Source organism: Myotis nattereri (assembly GCF_964212035.1).
Source record: "Myotis nattereri genome assembly, chromosome: 8".
Taxonomy (NCBI): Eukaryota; Metazoa; Chordata; class Mammalia; order Chiroptera; family Vespertilionidae; genus Myotis; species Myotis nattereri.
In genome coordinates, this window is record NC_138083.1 from 26,945,801 (window position 1) to 26,967,629 (window position 21,829).

The 21,829-nt window shown below is 37.8% G+C and overlaps 1 protein-coding gene across 2 annotated transcripts in view; it reads right to left on the reverse strand.

Moving 5' to 3' along the window:
* The window catches only part of PLCB1 (phospholipase C beta 1), a 624,828-nt gene that overhangs the window by 380,086 nt on the left and 222,913 nt on the right, over nucleotides 1-21,829 (reverse strand). For both annotated transcript variants that reach the window (XM_081097387.1, XM_081097386.1), the window contains exon 3: nucleotides 20,124-20,192. In XM_081097387.1, the coding sequence (XP_080953513.1) occupies nucleotides 20,124-20,192 (69 nt within the window). The remainder of the gene's footprint in view (nucleotides 1-20,123; nucleotides 20,193-21,829) is intronic.

Below are 21,829 nucleotides of genomic sequence, written 5' to 3' on the forward strand. Positions count from 1 at the left end.
TTTTTAAACTTTTATTTTTAGGTCAGCAAAAGGAGATGTGCTTTACACAGACAAATGAAAAGCATTTGACATTACAGAGAAAAAATGGGATTGGTTAAAGCCAGTCTCAGAACAGAAAGAATCTATGAATTTTTTAAAATATATTTTTATTGATTTCAGAGTGGAAAGGAGAGGGAGAGAGAGATAGAAACATCCATGATGAGAGAGAATCACTGTTCGGCTGCCTCCTGCATGCCCCCTACTGGGGATGAAGTCCACAAACCTGGTACATGCCCTTGACCAGAATCAAACCTGGAATTCTTTTAGTCTGCAGGCTGACATTCTAACCACTGAGAAAAACTGGCTAGGGCAGAGCCTACAAATTTTGTTTTTAATTGTACGCAACTGGGAACTGAGGACAACTGGCTTTGGACCCATAGATACACAGATATATGGCCCAAACCCTGAAACAAAACTTAGGTCACTTAACTCTCAGCAGAGAATATTCTTTACATCAACAAAACTAATTTATTATAATGAAAGTTGACTGGCAATATTTCTTAAATTAAAGCTTGTCCGCAAAGATAAAATAGTTTTATTCTTCAACAAAATTAATGTCATATTTTTCACTTATTAAAAACAGATATAAAATGTAGACAATTTCTATCTGTACATAAACACTTACGAGCCCCAACAAAACTGATTTATGGCACAAAGTCTAGGATAGATTCTGAATAATAAATGAAATTATAGACAACCCCAGTTCTCAATTCATGAGAAAGAATTGGTCCTAACTTCCAATAAAGCAGACAATCAAATTTCAAATTAAGACACATGCAAATGAGTTACTAGTACCCCTTTCCCACATAAGTGCAGTCTGCAAACAATATTGAATGTCCCTAGAAATATTTATTCTAGGTGCTGAATAAAATTAAGCTTCAAAAATTGGATTCTGGAATGACCACATAAGCAATGCATTTCCTGTCTCATTTCTGCACTTTTATCAAAATCCCATTTATATGCTACCTTCTCTGTAAAGCCCTGTCAATCTACCCTCATACCTTCCATCCAAGCTCTCAGCCCACTGGGCTCACAGTCTTGTGGGACCCACACAATAGATTTATGGACTATGATTAGCCTAATGCTGAACCGGACTCAGTTCCACCATGAAACTGAAACTCTGGCCACTGGCTTCCCTTTTAGCTCTACTAAAGGCCAGCTACATATTTTTCAGGACTGGGCTAAGCGCCATGGGACTTGATAGCCCGAGAAATGTAACTCCACGAAGATAAAGCCTTTTACCACAACACATCCTCCCATGGGGTCTCTGGAAGTGCTCATTCCAGGTGGCGGCCCAAGAATCCCACTCCCACTAGTGAGAGAGAAATCCAGTTCTCCATTAACAATAGCATGCCACCATTTATGTACAATTTTAAAATGTATTGAAAAGGGCAGGTTTGTGCATAATTTCTTGGGAAATAAAAACAGGAAACAACCATGAATTGTTGCCCCTGGGAAGGGAAATGGAAAAATGAAGATGGAAGAATGGAGTATACGTTTTAATGAAATGATAACCTTTAACACTGTTAGAATTTAGTTTTTCGTAGATGTGTGAATTACATTTTCAAAAAATAGAAACAATTTAAATACATTCAATCAGGCCTATTCCACTGCTACTCGAATGGGTAATATCATTTGATTTGCATGTGCCAAAGGTCATAAATGGCAAGAATGGTTATGCTCCTGGTAACCACTGTCAAGAACAGTTCTGGCTCGAAGAGGAGTATGGACAAGTCGCAGACAGTTGCTGCTCCTGTCATTCATTTAAAAGAAAAGACTCAACTTGGGACATCTCTAACAGTGAGGAAGTGAACCTGACAGTTCTCACCATCCTTAGATAAAAGTACAATCAGATAATGTGACATTTTCACCCGCATAATGCAGCTAAGGTGCTTCCTATGCCACCACAAGTAGTCAAGAATGTAAGAAAACTTCTGATATTATGCAAGATTTCTATCCTATACAACAGATAGGCACAGAGTAGATGCAGCATTCATTTGCTCCCTCGTGTTTTACAACTTTTTAAAGAGACTGTCAACATGAATAATGCACAGGAGTTATTTTTTATATAATATATGCTCAGAAATTATAGAACGAACAACTCAATGGTGGCATAGATTTCTAAAAGTTGAATATATAAGACTGAGTAGCCATAAATGTTCTTTTCTTATTTTTTTCCCCTGGAGCTTGTGGTTAATTTACATGATAATGCCAACTGCTTAACTGATAACGGTTTTGTTTCTTATTCTCTAGGGATATTTAAAAATAAACATTTAAAAGTATTTTTAAAAGTTAGAAAATGGCTTGCTGTAGCTACATATAATATATGAAATAAACAAATTGTCTTAGGAAAAATAAGTTTTTCCATGGGGGAAAGCTATTAATAGAAAAGAAAAGAATAATAATATTGAGAGCAAAATGTAGTAGATATAATGGGTTGATAAAAAAATATATAGCTTCCTATTTATTTTGTTATTATGGAATAAGAACCTTCTCTCATAGAACTTGAGTTTAAAGTATTCCAGTATGCATCAATAGTCAGACTGAACAGTGGGATAAAATAAATAGCCCAGCAATAGACACAGGTATATATGGAAATACTGTATATGAAAGAAATAGCATCTCAACTCACTAGGACAAAAATTGGACTTTTAAATAAATAGTACTAAAGTTGGACTTTTTAGAAAATGGTGTTGACACATAACTAGATAGCAAGTAGGAAAAAGGGTACAAGTGGATTCTTAAATGATATTGGAACACCTAGATACCAGATTAGGGCAAAAGAAGGACTTTAAAGAAAGTGTTGTGACAAAAGGATATAAAGTTAGAAGAAGATAAAATTAGATCCATACCTTAAAAGATACAACATAGAAAAGTCCTCGATGATCAAAGATTCAAAAATAAAAGCATGAAACCATACTAGAAAAACTATGGGTAAATTTCTTTATAGACTATATATGAAAATGATTTTCTGTGACTCCAAATCAAAAAGAAATAAAAGAAAATTTAATAAGTTGATTATATAAAAATACAAATGAAAACTTACATGGTAAATTCAGGAGGCAAAAGACAAAATGGAATAACATTTATCAACGATAAAGAGCTAATTCTAGAGCTCTAAAAACACTAAGGTGGAAAGGAAGGCCAAACAGCAGGCAGAAAAATGTACAAAATACACATGAAGAGAAATTCATAGAGAAATATATACATATGGCTCTTCAATATATGAAAGGATGTTTAATCTCCCGTAGGGTAAGAGCAATGCACGTTAAAACTATATTAATAGCATTTCTTACCAAATTGGCAAAAACATTTTAAAAACCTGACAATATAATTTGTGGTAAGACTGAAGATAAGAAGACAAACATTACCTTAATACATTGCAGGAGGAACAGAAAATGGTAAAAACAAAACAAAGCAAAAAAAAAAAAAATATGTAGAAGAGGTTAGCAAAATAAACAATCCTAGGAATTTGCCCTCACCCTCTGCACTTGTAAGCCAAGGCCATACATAGTTATTTTGTTTTGTTGTTTCATTTCATTTTGTTCATTTTAGCCTCATAAACACAGCAACCTAAATGCTCGTCCACAGGAGACTGGTATAATAAAGTATAGTCCACCATGCAGTGGAAAATATGTGTAAAAGAATGAACAAGAACCCCAGGAGCAATATGAAATGCTTTTGAGGTTACATTAAGTTAAAAAGGCAAGCTGTAAAAGTGCAGATAAAATGCTACATTTTGTGCAAGAAAGATAGGGATGTTTTATATATATTTTCAAAGAGTAGCAACTTAAATCACTGAGAACAGATGAACTTTTTATTAAATGATATAAGAGGAACCAGCTAACTGTGTGTATGTTCTTCCTTGTTTTTGCAAACAAAAAAATGGGGAGGAAAAAATATAAGATGGATATTAATGGAATAAAAGGGATATGGATGGAAGTGAGCCTTCTCTGAGTGTGTGTGTGTGATAAATCAGGTTGATTTGGACAGGTAATAGCTGTTCAGACTACATTTTAAAGAAAGAAAAATATAATAAAAATGCTAAATGAAGACAGATATTTGCTTCAGACTTACTTGTAGTAACAAAAATAAAATAGAAATTGTGTGACTATTCAAAAGTAAATGGATGGCAAATATTAATATAATTTTAAATCAATAGATTATTTTTGAATGATAAATTGATAAATGTATTTAGCATCATGGCTATGCTTAAGACATCATGTTAAGTGAATGACTTAATGTCATTTATGCAAATTAATAAGTGACCACAGATCTTTTGGGAAATAAAGTCATGACTGTTTTGTATAGCTGAAATGATTCAAGCTCTAAGGCAGTGGTTCTCAACCTGTGGGTCACGACCCCTTTGGCAGTCGAACGACCCTTTCACAGGGGTCGCCTAAGACCATCCTGCATATCAGATATTTACATTACGATTCATAACAGTAGCAACATTACAGTTATGAAGTAGCAACGAAAATAATTTTGTGGTTGGGTCACAACATGAGGAATTGTATTTAAAGGGCCAGAAGGTTGAGAACCACTGCAAGGCAATTTATTTACTTTCCATTTTTTTCAAATATTTTTTCAATCGTTTTGATTTTTTTATTGTAGTAAAATATAGCTGACATAAGGTTTACCATTTAATTATTTTTAAATTATAGTCAGTATATAATATATTAGTTATATTAATTTCATGTGTACAATATAGTGATTTAACATTCTCATACATTACAATGTGATCACCTTACTAATTCTAATAATCATTTGTTACTGTACAAACTTATCACAATATTATTGACTATATTCCCCTTCACTTATTTCACCCATCCACCATTCCTCTCCCCCCTGACAACCATCCCTTTGGCCTCTAAGTTTCTGTTTTTGTTTTGTTTTGTTTGTTCAATTGTTTTGCTTTCATAGATCCCACATATAAGAAGTTTTTTGTAGTAGCTCAGATGGTGACAAAATTAAAGACAGATAAATCCTTTCCATCGCTCTCCCATCTTGATCTTAAGTGATTGTTTATGCAAGCCCTCGGTTTTGGTAACCGGGCCTTTATTAAGGCAATAATTGGTTTTCTCATCTCGGTCATACAATCAAAAGGACTCACTTAGAGAAAAGGAAGCATAATTCTAGTGTTCCAATGTAGTGCTAGAATTAACTGTGGATGAAAGTTTTGCCACGTGCAACTAATACTAACTAATGCCCATAAAACAATATGTTTTGTTAGGATTAAACACAATATTTTTAATGTTCTTGGATTCACCACAGCTTGAACTTATGTCTTGAGTTAACAAGACCACACCTTATTAATTGCAGCAAAGATGCCACCAACATAGTCCGATGACACTCCTGAACTTCCAGCTCCCACTGCCTCTGCAACTATATGGTTTTGATTACATAGATTCCACATGATTTATTGTCTAACATTTTGTTGCCAGAGGAACTAGATCAACTTACAAAGGCAAAGCATGGTTCAGCTCAACATATTATTTTTTTTTACAACCTCATAGTTTCTCGATTCATAATCTTGAATTTGGCATGAATATAGGTAAATTAAAAGCAGAATGTTTACGAACGTTAGAAGAAACTTGATGATTTTCAAGTTACTTGGAACATTTTAAGAATTTACTTAAAGATTTTAGAATAATGTAGAACAGTTAAGAATCAGGAAGAAATTATTTACAGAGCTAAGAATTTATATATCATGACTTTTTGTATTTTGCACACAAGAATAATTTTATCTTTTTAATGAAAAAATAAGAAGACTAGCTATACTTCCATGGTACTTCAAATGCTCTACAGCATCCTTTAAATAAATTATCTGACTTAAGAACGATCAACTGTAACCATGAAAGTTTGAGCAGTTGGCCATAAAATTAAATATTGAGTGTTATTGCTAACACAATTTATTCTTTAATATACTTTCCAAAAATTCTATCAACCACTAACTCATATGAAATATCTCAATGATCTATTTTTAGTTTAAGTTCTGTAAGAATAATTCTTTTTCAATATTATGCACTGATAATTTATTTAACAGCAATACGAACTTTAACAATGTTTAAACAAAATTTTGTTATCATTATTCAGGTATTCCATATTCTTAGGTACATGTAATATTAATATTACATCTTAAATTAATATTTTTAGATTTTCATCTGGTATCCATATTTGTAAGTAAAAAACAATGTAGACAATGCCTTCAAAAGAATCTTTAATCTTCAAACACTACTGCATGAATGTAAACTGATTAAAACAGAAATATGTTTTCAGAGTCCCCCAAATAAATCTTTCTCATTAACTCCTATTTTATAAAGTAGATATTTACCAAATGGTAAAAATGATCAAGCCTATATTTAATTTCCCAAATTATTTGTATATATCCCAACCCGTGAGACTTCTTTTCTAACTCATGAAATTTACACTAAGATGCTGTAAGGGTAAAAGCAAATGCAATTCATATACAGATAAAAAACGACATTTAATTTCAACTAAAGACATGAAATGTAATATTTAATTAACATTTGTAAAAAGAAAAATTATGTTGGCAAACAATTTAAACCAGCTATTACCAATCCTAAAACCCCTAGTAAAGAAATGTTCAATGTAAAAATGGAAATATTACCTAGTATTTTCAAAATATCTATAGTAATAAAAGTGTAATATGCAAATCAACCAAACGACCGGACAGCAGAACAACTTTTGGATGACCACGCTATGACAGGCACTGGCACCAGGCCAGCCAAGGAAGGTGCGATGTGATTGTCCCACGATTGCTCCACAGAGAGAGGCCAGGCCACCCGTCATCAGGGTGATCGATTGGAGGCGGGGGCTCCACAATAGCCCCACAGAGGGAGGCCCAGGCTACCTGGCTGGCTGCGGCGCTGCAGCAGGTGAGTGGGGCCTCCCTCTGTGGAGCTATCAATCGCAGATCCCTGTGATTGATAGCCCCACAGAGAGTGGGCGAGGCCACCCTGCTGGCGATGCTGTGGCGGGTTGGTAGGGCCTCCCTCTGCAGTGCAATTGATCTGGGGGCCCCACAGAGGAAGGCCCAGGCCACAGGCCAGAAACGCTGTGGTGGGTGTGCGGGGCCGGCCAGCGATCACCCTGAAGAGGGAGGCCCAGGCCAGCCAAGCGATTGCACCCTATGCCTGTCATCCGCAGAGGTAGACGACCAATGGCGGCGGGGTGAGGGGTGGGGAGCGGGGAGACAGCGCACACAGAAGGCAAGCAGTGAAGACGGTGGGGGCTGGGCCAGCTGCCAGCAGCCCGGGGAAGGAAAGCCCTGATAGGCCCTGATAACCAGCCAGGCCTAGGGACCCTACCCGAGGGGTTCTGGATTGCGAGAGGGCACAGGCCGGGCTGAGGGACATCCCGCCCCCCCCGCCCGTACATGAATTTCATGCACCTGGCCTCTAGTAAATAATAAGCAAGCTTTTAAAAAAAGTGGTCAAGATATGATGAAAAAAGAAAACTTTGACAGAGAGTGAAATGCCTGCCTAATATAGGTAGCAAATGTAAATACCTAAGGGAAGAAGTGGAGACTACAGCTGATATAGCCAAGAGTCTAATTTGTCAAAGGACCTAGACTTCAAGTCTATTAAACATCTGCATAATCACCTTTAGTTTTAGGGATAACAATAGCTACCAGTTACAAAGTGCAGACTATAAAATACATCTTATGGCCTTTAATCCTCCTAACAACCCAGGGAAATTGTATTGTGAACTTCATTTCATGGTTAAGAAATCAAGATATGCCGAAGTTAGGTAAATGACTGGCCAAAGTGAAAGCCTAGATTGCAGGGCATAGCATCTCTCTCTCTCTCTCTCTCTCTCTCTCTCTCTCTCTCTCTCTCTCTCTCTCTCTCTCTCTCACACACACACACACACACGCATACGCACACAAACACGAACACACACACACACTCCTACAGGGGAACCAGGAAGAAGTTATCCATGGCTTTTACAAATGACTGCTCCTTTTTAAATTAACCTCAATTCAAACTTTATCTTAACTTCAGATCCTTCCAGGAACCCAAATTACATCAATTTCAGACAAGTGATAAGATGTAAACCACAGGAAAGGGATCTCCAGGGAGAACTGTCACAGGAGCCGGATCCTAGTGGTTGTGTACCATGCATAATGCTGGCCTAAAGGTCACACTGCGTTCCAGCTACTGTGGAAGTTATAAAATTCTTGTGTCTTGAATGATATATTGGCAATGCTGATGGCTCTCTGTCGTAGCCAAGGACTAAATCTGGGAGAAAAATAAGTGAGGCTAATTCTAATAGAGTTTAAAATTAAAAATAAATTGATATAATACAAGATAAAATTCAGCTGTATATTATCAAGTGATTTTTAAGAAAAAGAAGACTTTTCTAGTTTAGATTACCCAAGAACTTGGTCTTTAAACATCTTTAATTGGGCATTTGTTCTATTGTGGGAATAAGCCTCACTCTTAAACTGGTGTTCCAGCCACAATGTGGAGTGTAAGATTAATTTCTTAAGTATAGATTATAGAAACATTTACCAAAGTGAATTCAGCAGAACATTAATCCTTTGAGATGCTCTTGACAAAAAGGCTCATCATCAAAAAAGAATGGTAAATGATCCTAATCCATGTCCAACACAAGAAAGACTCTTAGAATTCCTATAACAACGAACCCCAGTATCTCCCAAACTTCTTTCAATCTCATAGCACGTACTAGTATTCCAAGGAACTATGTTGGCAGGAATGAGTTGATTGTTTCTAAAAAAGCATTCCCTGCCCCTGAGAGTAAATAATGTGACTCTTCACAGTGTTACTCCCATTTATGGCCAACAGTGGTAAGCAATTCTTCCAGCCCCACTGGTCTTACCTGAAGTCAGGAATTTGGGGGTACAAATTAAAATGTCAAGAAACATCTGGATGGTGAAGTACAGAGAAAACATCCTGGTGTGTGAGACTGAAAGGTGAATTTTCTGACTTGTTAGACCCAATGATCCTGTTTCACAACTAAATTTCAACAAATAAAGTACAATTTCTCATCTCCTAGAAAACTCTATGGACATTAATTTCCGTTGTCTTAAAAAAAAACCTTGTTTCTGCCATTAACAAAGATCTGTCAAGTGGCAAATATTTTATTACATTATTTTGACTTTTCGTTGCTACCGTTTACATAAGATCAATAATATTTATTCAGGTCCTTGAGATTTCACATTTACTAGTAAATAGCTAAGAATGTTAACAGAATTTACCTTCTGGAAAGAGAAAACTATGGTGAAAGTATTCATTCATTCTTACAAGTACCTACTGTGTGTTGGGCATCACATCCAAAGTCCACTGTTTGGGATTTCATGTTTTATGGTAAACAGAAGGAATTTAGAAAAATTTAGCTATTTTCCATTCTAAGATGATAAAAGTGAATTTCTCAGAATAAACTAGGACTTACTCTTAAATCTGTCCACTATAGCAAGCAGCCCCACACATTAGCATTACTCTATCACACATTATGGTTGGCTCACCCATTTCAGATAGGTACATTATTTCATTTTCACAATAACTTCAGGGTAGACATGAATATTTCCTTAAGTCCCCAAACTTTTCCTCCGTTTACACCTTGTGTCAAATTACATTCTAGTTTTCCCCCCAATTGGGCCATATGTCAAATTATATGCCAAATTACTTTAGAACCTAAACTGCAAAAAGAAAGCAGTTCAAGTAATACAGATGCTTAATTATCAGATTCACTGAGTGCTAAAAAGCTTAAATGAAAAGTGAACTTAAGGTAGGCAGGGAGTTAAGTAGCAATGAGTGAGCTCCTAAAGCGTGTCCAATGTTACGATTTGTCTTGTTACCAACCATCATCCTATTCAGCGGACAACCCTATCCAGAAGGTGTTATCACTCCCACAGAGAAACCAAGAAACCTTCCTGTGATCTCTCAGGTAATTTGTTCACTGCGACTTGATCTGGATCTCTTCGATCCCAAAACCTGTTCTTGCATTTCAAACTAGAACTTCAGATTTTGCTTCAACAGCTCAGGGTGCAGAAAAAGATGCCAAGCTTCCTTACTAAAAGTAAATTGCTCTAAAATTATTTTGATTGTGGGGGAAATGTACTCAACTGCAAATCTGGACAGTTTTCTAAATAAGATCTGTAAGTCTCAGTAGAATGGGTTGCTATAATGGTCCTCTGAGGGCAGGTATTTGGCTGCAAAGATAAATGTGCTTCAAGTTTATTTTTCTCCAGTTAATACATAAAACATAGATTTCCTCCGGTAGTTTTAAATATCAGAACTACATGCATTTTATCATTGAGTCCTTACAGCAACCAGATAAAACAACGATGGAGATTATTTCCATAATGCAGACGGGAAACTGTCTGAGAGATGTGGAATAACTGGCTGAGTTATACAGTCAGTTATTGGCTTTGAGGCTTGGCAACTTGACCCAAGAACTTGTGTACTTGATGTCTATAAGCCCTTAGGCACTTAAAATGCATGAAGACACATATTGGGTGCTCTGGAGTAGTATGGATGTGCTGATAATAAGAGAAAAAAAACACTTTTCTGCAATAGAGGCACTCTGAACAAAACAATAATGTTTACTCCTGAAATGTTCCCACTACACATTTAGATCCATCTTGACAATCATATTAATTATAAAATAAAGAAAAAGTCAACTTATCTATATTACATCAATTGTGAAACAATCCTACAATGCTATTCATTTAGAGAAGTAAACCATAAACTTGGTTTTATAATGTAATGAGGAAATACTGTTTTGGACTCGATGTTTGTCCTCTAAATTCATTCATTGAAGCCCTAATCCCGAGTCCTTCAGAATGTGACTGTATTTGGGGACAAGGTCTTTAAAGTGGTAATTAATTTAAAAAGAGGTCATTGGAGTGGGCTCTAATCCAATGTAACAGATGCCCTCATACGAAGAGGAAATTAGGACACTGATAGGTACAGAAGGAGGAATATGTGGAAACAAAGGGAGAAGATGACCATGCACAAGCCAAAAAGAGAGGCCTCAGGAGAAGCCTGCTGGTGCCCTGATCTCAGACTTCAAGTCTCCATTTAAGTGGTGCTCTCTTTACTTAGAATAATGGTTCTCAAACTTGGCTGACTACAGGGCTCTCTCGGGAGCTTTAAAGAAAATATTGGTGCTTGAGCCCCCAAGATGTTTTGATTTAATGGATCTGGGTGTGGTCTGGACATCGAGATTTTAAAAGCTCCCCAAGTGCTTCTCATTCCTCTATGTTACATAGAACCCATGATTGAAAACCCTGGCTTAGAGAGCAGTCCACTAGGTAAAATTAATCTAAGAAATGAATATCAGATATATCCACAAGGTGGCATATTATTGCATTTCAAAGAATTAATTGCAAAATGTTTCCAAAATGCAACTGGGTACCATTGCATGTAGAATCAGATTTAGATGCAAATTATATTCGACAGAAGCACTGATAACATGAGCCACAACCTTCTAATCCTGTCTTCAACAAGGGGTCCACTCTGGCCAATAATGAGAATGCTCTTGGCCGCTGGGACTTTCACCAACTATTCCCCTTGACAGAACTGAGGCCTCCCTATTCCCTCTCCACTACCCTTCAGGGGACTTTTGAATTCTTTGGCAAGTAGGGTACTAAGACAGATGCTTGCTATTATACAAAGCATAGTCTTTATTCAGACATGCATGTGTTCAGTTCCTTGTCTTTTACAGATGGGCACACTTATATACTGAGCAACTGCTCCAATTTAATTGTTGGTAAGAGACATATCAATCTCTTCTCAAAATTGGGAATATATACTAGCATCACAAAAAGATTTAGCCTATTCTTGATTGCTTTAAAAAGGTAAAAAGCTTTTAACCATTAGAGAAAATATGCTATATTTTAATGGTATCTTTAAAAATTTTCTCTTGTCCCCTAGTGAATGGCCAAGAGGGTTAGGGGCAGGTAGATAAGGCAGAAGAATTTTAAAGGCAAATATTCAAGGGAACCATTCCTTGCCCCCTCCACAACCTGATGTTTCTGCTATCAAATCTCTGACTAGTTGTATAAGGGTTTTTGTTTCCAAGGAAACCACTGACATCTATGGAATTTAAGGAACATAAAAAAAGAACTATGCCATATAATTTACATCTGGAGATAAATGTGAATAGCTAGCTGTCAAAACCATTATACACACACAGATAATTCTGTGATTTTTTTAGCCCTATTTTTCTCCATCTAGCAAAGATGTAAATAAATACACATTTGAAATGACAAAATTAAAAATTAAAAAAGACCCAAAAGACAACTATTGCACCATATCAGGTAAATTAAGAACTAGTTGGAACCAACAAAATAGACCAAAGGCAGATCTTTTCAGCAATTGAGGGAAAAATATAGAAACCTTTATTTTGCTGTGTAAAGGGATTTCTTCTTCTTTCCTAAATCTCAAACATCGACATCAAATTTTATGACTGCAGCTTCCCACAATGGTGAAATGTGTTCAAAGTCAGGGAGACAGCGTCCGATCAGAAAAGGGGACAATAAATAAAGCACTCATTTCAACTCCAGGCCTCATGGATGATTAATTGAAATCGCTGTTGTATAACATCCAAATAACAGCTCATTATGAGATTTATATATTGGCATCCAGATTCTATGAGGAGCCATTTGAGATTTGACAACCCTTAAACAAATAACCCATTTTGAATATTAGCAGGAAATGCTGAGGATATATGGGGAAAATTTAAAGCATATATAAAATGGTATCATCAGTAAAATTACAAGAATGCCAAAGTGAAAAGAAGAAAAAAATGGCAAGAAGGAAATTCCACCTTTTTAATCAAAATGACTATTCCCTCCTTCTTGAAATTCTTTTTTCAGGTGACCAGGATATGCTCTCTCCTGCTTCGTATTCCTCCTCATCAGCTACTCATTCTCACTTGCTTCCTTCTTTTTAATTGTGGTAAAATATACATGCCATAAAACTGATCGTTTCAATGATTGTCAAGTGTACAGTTTGGTGACATTAGGTAAATTTACCTTTTTGTGTTGTGCAACCATCACTACCTTTCATCTCCATCACTTTTTAATCCTGTCTACCTGAAAGTCTGTACCTATCAAACAATAACTCCCCATTCTCCCTCCCCAACCCCGTGGAAGCTGCCATTCTATTTTTCTGGCTCCATGAATTTACTCTTCTAGGTACCTCATTTAAGTGGGATTGTAGAATATTTGTCATTTTGTGTGTAGTTTATTTCTCTTGAATACTGTCTTCAAAGTTTATCCATATTATAGCTTGCATCAACATTTCATTTCAATTTTAAGGCTGGATCCATTGTATGTATATGGTATACTTTGTATATCCATTCATTAATGATGGGTGTTTGAGTTGTTGGTACCTTTTAGCTATTTTGAGTAATGTGCTATGAATACTGGTGTACCACAAGTATCTCTTTGAGGTCCCTGCTTCCAAGTCTTCTGGAATATTCCATTCTCAAACTCTTTTACTGATTCCTCCTCAGCTCCTCAAAGTCTAAATGCAGGTGCCAGGGTTCAGACGTCAGACCTCTTTGTTTTGTGCCTATATTCCTTAGGAGACCTCACTTGGCTGTGAGCTTTAAATAAGCAAAGTTATAACTTCATGGCCAATATTTCCCCTGAATTTCAGATTTGTACGTCCAAATATGACATCATCTGGTCAAGTTTAATTAGGCATCTCAAACTTTAAATATTGAAAAACCAAACTGGATTTTTCTGTGTAAGGGTGCTTCTTCCTTCCCGTCTCAGGACATGGCAACTCAATTTTTCCACTTTTCCAGGTCAAAACCCTGTGAGTTTTCCCCTGAATCCTTACTTTTTCTCACGCCTCACATCCAGTGCATTAACAAAGCCTGTGGTTCAACCCTCAATACATATTCAGATTTTCACATGTGTCTCTCCACCTCTTGGTCATCATTAACACAGCCCAGGATATTTGCAAAAGCCATTTAGTTGGTCTCTCTGATGCTTCCTTTGTCCTCTGTGGTCTACCCTCAACACTGGCCAGTGATGCTTTTAAAAGCTAAAGTCAGATCTTGTTTCTCCTCTGCTCAGAAACTTCAATTTCCTTCTCATTTCCCTAGAGAAAAGCCCAAATCATTAGCACGGCTTATGAAGCCCAAAACAATGCGACCCCTGGCCCCCTCTCTGACGCCATCATTCTTTCTGTCTTGAACTCCACTGTAGCCGCACTGGTCTCCTTGCTATTCCTCAGATATGCCGGGCATGTTCCTTCCTCAGACCCTTTGCTCTTACAATGCCTTCTGCCCGGAATGCCCCTCCTGCCCTTAATTCTTATTTCTACTTACATGACCTCACCTCGCCAAGAGAACTTACTCCAGATGGCTCTACAAAACAGCAAGCCTCTTCACAACTCATGGTCAATCCTGTCTGTCCTGCTTTATTCCTCTCAGTGGGACTTATCTGTTATCTGCCCTCCCGCCCCCGAGGGGTGCCAGAGCCTGTTCCCATGGTAAAAGCTGTGGTATACACTGCTTTCCAACTCTGTGTTCCGTGACGTCAGGTTGTGGTTCAATCCTAGTAGGTTAAGAATATTTACCCAAAGGAAATTAGGGAACACAACAAATCAGTGAATTAATTTCTTTCTTTCTTTCTTTCTTTCTTTCTTTCTTTCTTTCTTTCTTTCTTTCTTTCTTTCTTTCTTCCTTCTTTCTTTTGTTCTTTCTTTCGTTCTCTCTCTCCCTCTCTCTCTCTCTCCCTCTCTCTCTCTCTCTTTGAAAGCCAGTTTACCAGCACACCCCCACTTCAAAATAGGAATGTTATATGAGAGCAGAGTTGTGTGTCTTTTTTGTTCATTGCTATCTTCCCAGTGCCCAGAACAGTGCCTGGCAAAAGCAGGCACTCAATGACCCTTTGTCAGATCAATAAAGAATGAACAGCCATCATTTCCATATAGGACTTAGGAAAACAGAACCTGATGAATTTTTCAGATTTCATTTTATTCTAACCTATCTTCTGGCATATAGCGTCACCAGAATCAGGTTATTCTAACCTGATTCTGGTGACGCTATATGCCACCTCGAATTTAACTGTGACATGGATATTTACAAGGAATCTGTATTCAAAGGAACATCACACATCTGAAAGAAACTGTCCTTTACCAACAGAATGCACTGCTTAATTGTCAGCTCAGCATATGGAGCAGTTTTCTTTGCCCAAACACAGTTTGAAAGTAAAGCTACAGAACTATCCTTCAATGATATTGCTGCAAGCATGGAGAGCTGAATGCCGGCCGAGTTGAGTTCCATGTACTAAAAACTGGAAGAGCCGCTAAGCCAACCTAGAATTGCTTTCAAGAAGCCTTTTGTCCTTTCTTTTCTTTTTGTTTGCATAGCTCCTTACTTTGCTTAGACTGTGACCTGGTTTTTTAAGTTCACCTGCTTTGCTATGACCAAGACAAACCTGCTGGACATGGATTTTATAATTTGTAAGATGGAGTGCCTTGACTTGATGAACTTCTCATTTTAGTTGGAACCAAGGGTCGACAGAACGCATATACCTACCATCATGTATTCTCACCCCCAACTTCACAGATGAGGAAGTAGAGGCACAAAATGAAAGAACAACTTTCTTAAGCTCCTTTATGGGAGAGCTGACATCGAGCCCTTTTCCATATCTAGCCGTTTCCATTCCCATTTACTTTTCAATACATCTCGGGTTGAAATACGTCCTCAAAATCCCGAGGATAAAGAAACTTCCTTTGCCAGCAGCATGTCTGAAACCTTTCTGACATGGCCAATAGCAAAACCATACACTTTGTGCTGTGACCCAGAACACACACTCAAGTACATGAAAAAAAAGTTTCACAAAACACCTTGCTCTGCATAGTACACTGACGGTTTTCATTGTAGTCAGGCATATTCCATTTGATTAGTTCTGCCCATGAGCCGCTAAATTGATCTGCAGGGTCAAGAACCACTAGTAGATCAGAAACCAGAGTGATAAACTCTCTTCTTAAACAGCAAAGATCCTTTTGAAATGAAGATCTAGAGAGCATGTGTTTACAGCAGTAATTTCTAACCACATGAATTTTTAAAACATGCAATACCTGACTATTTAGTCAAAGTCACAGAGCTCTTTTCCCTTAGATTGTCAAATAAAAAAAAATGACAACCGCCAATGTAGCAATAGCCATGTGGTGTGGATGAATCAAAATTATACATTTTTTCAGATTGGTAAAAAATATAAGATATTATTGGGTGTGCTGCAGAATTTTGGTAGTTTATGTGTGTCAGGAGATGAAAAAGCTTGAAGATTGCTAGTCTATAGCATAGACGAGATGTATTACAATAGCACCTTGACCTCTACCTGTCCCTCATCAGCCTGCGAGGGAGGGAGAAAGAGCGAGAGCACGAAAGGAAACATAAAAAATACATGTTAGATTTCAAAGGACAAGATAGATGTCTTTAACATTTAGCTTTTACCTTTGGATAAAAATCTCCCAACCGATCTTCTTTTTTTAAATTTGAAAAATTTCAAAATTGGTAACGTGAACAAAGGCCGTATGCAGAAAATCCTATCTGGAGTTTATGTATTGTGTTGGGAGTTGACATTTAAAATCCATTAACTGAGTAACGCATAGAAGCTTTTCCATTTCTACAAATGTTACTTCAAATCACAGCAGGCACAGAAAACAGTTCATCTCAACTAGATCATGAATTTTTATATAAGAAGAAGCTGTGAAAAACAGAAATAATACGAATGCGTAGATAAATATTTGCAAGGTGCCTGGGTCTTTCGATAAATAATTTCTGCTCCACAAATGGTCTTCTTTTATGCTCTGTGAGCCCCCACAGAAAGTCTTCTAGGCAATCTGTCTTCCTTTGCATTGCCTTCCACCCTAAGATTCTAAGCTTTTCTCACTCCATACTGATGCCTTTACACTTTCTAATCTTCCACTGCTAGTCCCGCTGCTTTCCTTCCAGTCAACTCCATGGTCTTCTCTTATTTAGTTTTCCTCCTCTGGGCCTTTCACCTCCTTCTGCGAGGTGGTTATTCTGCAATCATTCTGGAATACTCCAGAGGGAGCTCCTCTCTCTTTGGTCCCTGCCTTATAGAAATGCTGCTGGGGAAGCCAGGATCTGCCAGAGTGGCCTGCAGAAGATGCCCTTATGAGGGTCCCCAGGCTAGAAGGCATCCCTTCCAGCACCTTGGATGCCAGCTTGGTCATGTCTACCTTCATGACATGTTGTTGTTTTTTGTTTTTTAAAAAAATATATTTTATTGATTTTTTACAGAGAGGAAGGGAGAGGGATAGAGAGTTAGAAACATCGATGAGAGAGAAACATCAATCAGCCGCCTCCTGCTCACCCCCCCACTGGGAATGTGCCCGCAACATAGTACATGCCCTTCACTGGAATCGAACCTGGGACTCTTCAGTCCGCAGGCCGACGCTCTATCCACTGAGCCAAACCAGTCAGGGCCATGACATATTTTGAGCAGCAAAATGAGACGTCACCTAAATCCAGCACTCCCACTGAAATTTTCAATACATTCCAATCATTTTTAATAAATTCTGTTTTTATTTATCCAATTGAGCTTGGGTTTTCTTTTACAACTTAAAGATTTTTAAACTGGTATGATTAGCAGCTTATTTCTTCCCTGTCAATGCACAAAACCCCTTTCAGTCAAGCCCCTGATCCAATTTCTCTTTATAAGAAACTTTTCCAAGTAAAGTGAGCAAAATGAAAACCAAATGCAAATCCAACATGAAGCTTTTAATAATAATATATACAAAAATAATGGCAATAATATCAACAAGAGTGGTTAATACTTAGTGAGGATTTGTTATAAAGTAGCAATAAGTGAAGGCAGTAGTGCTCAAATTTTGCTGCAAATTTACTTTTCAAAACTGATGTACATGCCACACTAACATCAATTAAATTCTTCCACCACCAGAATGTCTGGGGGTGGACAACAGGCATCAGCATTTTCTTTAAAAAGTTTTCCAGATCGTTCCAGGGGCAGATAAATTTAAGAACTCCTCTGCTAAAGCTTTGCTAGTGAATTATTTCATTTAATCCTTATAGCAATGATATAAAACACTCATCTATCATCATCCTCATCATTATTACTAGTAATAATATCATGACTTAACCAATGAGGAAGAACTCTGAGTCTCAGGAAGGTCACACATAATATGCCACAGAACCCAGCTTTGAAAATATGACAGTCGATTGAGGTTCTTGAAAACCAGCAAGAAATCGAAAGGGGGAAGAGCGAAGAACATGGAAAATCCACAGAGAAAGCAGTCTTTGGTGGAAATGTAGCCAAAGCAAGAGTATTCCTAGTGTCTAAGACTGTCCTCAAGAGATGTATTTTAGGACCTAATAGCAGTTTATCAGCTGAGCACAGCTCTGTTCATTTGTCATCATTCCATAGCCATTTATCAAACCGCATCCATACATGATGCACAACCAGTAGAGGCAGGCTGGGGGCTGCAATTAAAAAGACTGAAGCCTGAGAAACGCTCCATGTGGCTGAGGAACTGACTTGGACTCATGATGCCTGGGGCTGTGGGGAGGGGGATAAAGTGTAGGCAACTGTCTTTAACAAATACTGAGAATGCAATTTCAAGTCAGGCCAATAAACTTGAATGAAAAGGCAAACTTTATTACAATGTTACCAATATAGCTCTAACAGGCTTATAAGAAACTTGGCTGAAATATTGTTGGGAGAAGAAAAAAATATTCTTTCCTACACTACAAACTGTGAACAATTTTGAATCATCAACAACCCATTAATGTTACAAAACTGAAAAACTAAACTACTGAAATTCCATGATATTACTGAGATGAATGTAAGTAATATACTGTTTTCACAGGAAACACCGATAGCAACTTTCTTGAAAATAACTTTGATTTTCCCTTCTTTTTCTTTCTCACATTTTCCTGTAGATAATTGTTAACCCCTTTTAGTAAAGAAAGCAGTATTTGGGTTCTTACTCTATGGCAAAATTTGCAAGCAATGGCTGTGCCGTTATATATCTGAAGAAGAAGAATTACAGGTGATTTTTTTGCCTTCCTGCATTGTCAGAGATAAAATAACGATACTCTTTGATTTCAAAGAAACTATTTTGACTTTTAAAGAATAAAACAAAAGTTGCAGGCAGATACTCAAATGGAATATTGCTACTTTTATGCCAATTTCCATGAAAGAGGCAAAAGCTACTGAATGGTACCTATACTTCCCTATTTGCCAATACTCTCTGTGCTAGAAAGGAAGTACTTAAAGAACTAAAATTGGGTTCAGAGGGGATAAACGGTGATGGCTGGAAGCTTTACCTGGGGTGGTGAACACACAATACAGTGTAAAGATGATGTGTCGCAGTACTGTGCACCCAAAACCTGTATAATTTTGTTAACCAGTGCCACCCCAATTAATTAATTAATTTCCTACTTTGATGGTGAGTCAACATATCATGCTATACCCTACCAGATATTCTGTGTTAAAAAAAAATGTTTTGTCCCTTATTCAGCATGCTTAAACAATCTTCAAAAAATGAAAGTGCCAACACTGCGTTGAGTATTTCTTCAGTAAGTTTTTCACACCAAAACAAACTGGCATTCTACACCACTGGTCCCAGGTCTGCTGGTCTTCACTAGTAACTGTGCAGAAAGAACTCTTATGCCCTTTGGGCTTCACAGATGGAATGATTTCCATTGCAAAGCATGCGAGGTATCAGGTCTTGTTTATCGTGTGTCTATTACTTATGCTTAGGAGGTTCGAGAAATTTTGCAGGTAATCTCCAACACATTTTAGCTATGTAGAATTGCTCAGTAAGTTCGGCATTGTTATTGTATTCCAACAAAAGTAAAGCAAGCCCCTATATCCAACTGCCTATATATGTGCTCAAGGTTTCTGTCTTTTAACAAAAGTGGAAGTGTTGAGGGCATGGCTTCTGGAACGATCGGCTGCTTTATTGTGTTTTACAACATCTACAACAGAGAAACTTTTAATTGGGGCAATTAATTGACACTATGGCACAGCTACATAATCAAGGCAGCATCTGGTGCGGGCACAGCGCTCCGCTTCCTACCTTGGGAGCTTTGGCGTGTTTCCCACATCTGGCATCCTTGACAAGGCTGAGATCTAACAGCTCCGTCTCCTGGAAGGCAAAAATGTGAAACTGTTAAGCATCCACACAGATCTCTTTGTTTTCTTTGTTTGATCTCTTTTCATTTGCATCACTTCAAAAAAATAATATCTTGAGACCTGCCTGAAGTTTTCTAAGAAGTTGGGACATTTTTCATTTTATACTAATGATTTATTGAATTGTAATGGAAAGAAAAAGATAGCAAACTTCTAAGTACTCAGGTTAATATATATTCTATATATCGTCTAATTGTAGGTATAACGATGTGTGGCGTGGGTCCCTACTCTATTGTACAAGGCATTCCTAAGTCCTGATGAATACAGCCTTCTTGTTTTCCTGTTGAAAAATAATCTTAAGAGTCACTCTGGGTGTAAGTGGGGCCATGTGAGTGGGGTGAGGGATGAGGGGGAAAGGGTAGAAGATGATGCTCCTCCCAACAGCTCACAGAATACCCAGCTCACCTGGCCATGGTAAATGAGATGAACCTGCCTCCCCTAGCCACCCCAACACAAGCCTTTTGCACACATACCTTATACCTTGATCTTTTCCTTTATTTATTATATATTTCTGAAGACCTATAATATGCAAGTTACTCAAAAGTACAAGACAAAATATATGATTGCTTCTCTGGATGGACTTGCCATCAAATAGAAGACTAAGAAATGCATTTACTGAAGATCAAGGAGAAAGTGTCAATGTCAAATTTAAAGTTAACTGCTATGGAGATTGGCAGAGCAAAGAGAGTTTTCCCCTATTGGCGCAGAGAAAAGTCCCTGGAGGAGTGACTGAGCCTGGAGAAGGGAGATGGGGAGGGAGGGGGCTTATCTCAGTTGGAGGGTACAACATCAGCAAAGATCCACAAAAGAAAGCACCAGAGGTTTGAGTAGAACCTCGAGGTATCCATGACCTTTAAACACTTAGAGAAGAAGAACACTGCAGGAGAAAGGGGTAGGGAGGAGGAGAAAAACAGAGAGATATCCAGGAGTAAGAAACAGTAGGAGGAAAGGCATAATGGCATCACAAAATGGGACTGTCCTGGGCAACATTCAGTATTCCATTGCTGGGGCCCTGAACATGTGAAGAAAAGTCATAGGAGATGACACAGAAAGATGCTACAGCAAACCTCTCAAGGGAAGACAAGAACCAGTGGCCTCTCTTCTTTTGCTCATCATGATCTAGTTTGCTTTTCCCCATTTTTTTATTTTTAACCCATTCCCAGTTGTGTGTGATTCTGTGGGAATCCTCCCAAACCCTGAAGTATGACAGGCAATAAGCTAGCAAGGAATTTGCTGGATAAAGTAACTGGTGCCATGGTTCCTCTAAGGCCATACCATCCACAATATTATAGATCACCTTATAAATGTTAGAAAACAAGAGTATCAATGGCAGGACTCTTGAGCAAATCCTATATAATAAAAGCTTAATATGCTAAGTGTCTGGTCAGCCAGTCAGCCATTCAACCAATCAAAGCATAATATGCTAATGATATGCTAAGGCTGCTCAACTGCTTGCTATGATGTGCACTGACCACCAGGGGGCAGACACAGTGGGTGCGAGCTGGAAGGGTGCCATCAGTGTGTGGGAGCGGTGGCGGGAGTGGTGCTGCCAACAGACAGGGGGCCAGGGGCCACGGAGGGAGGGGCTGAGTG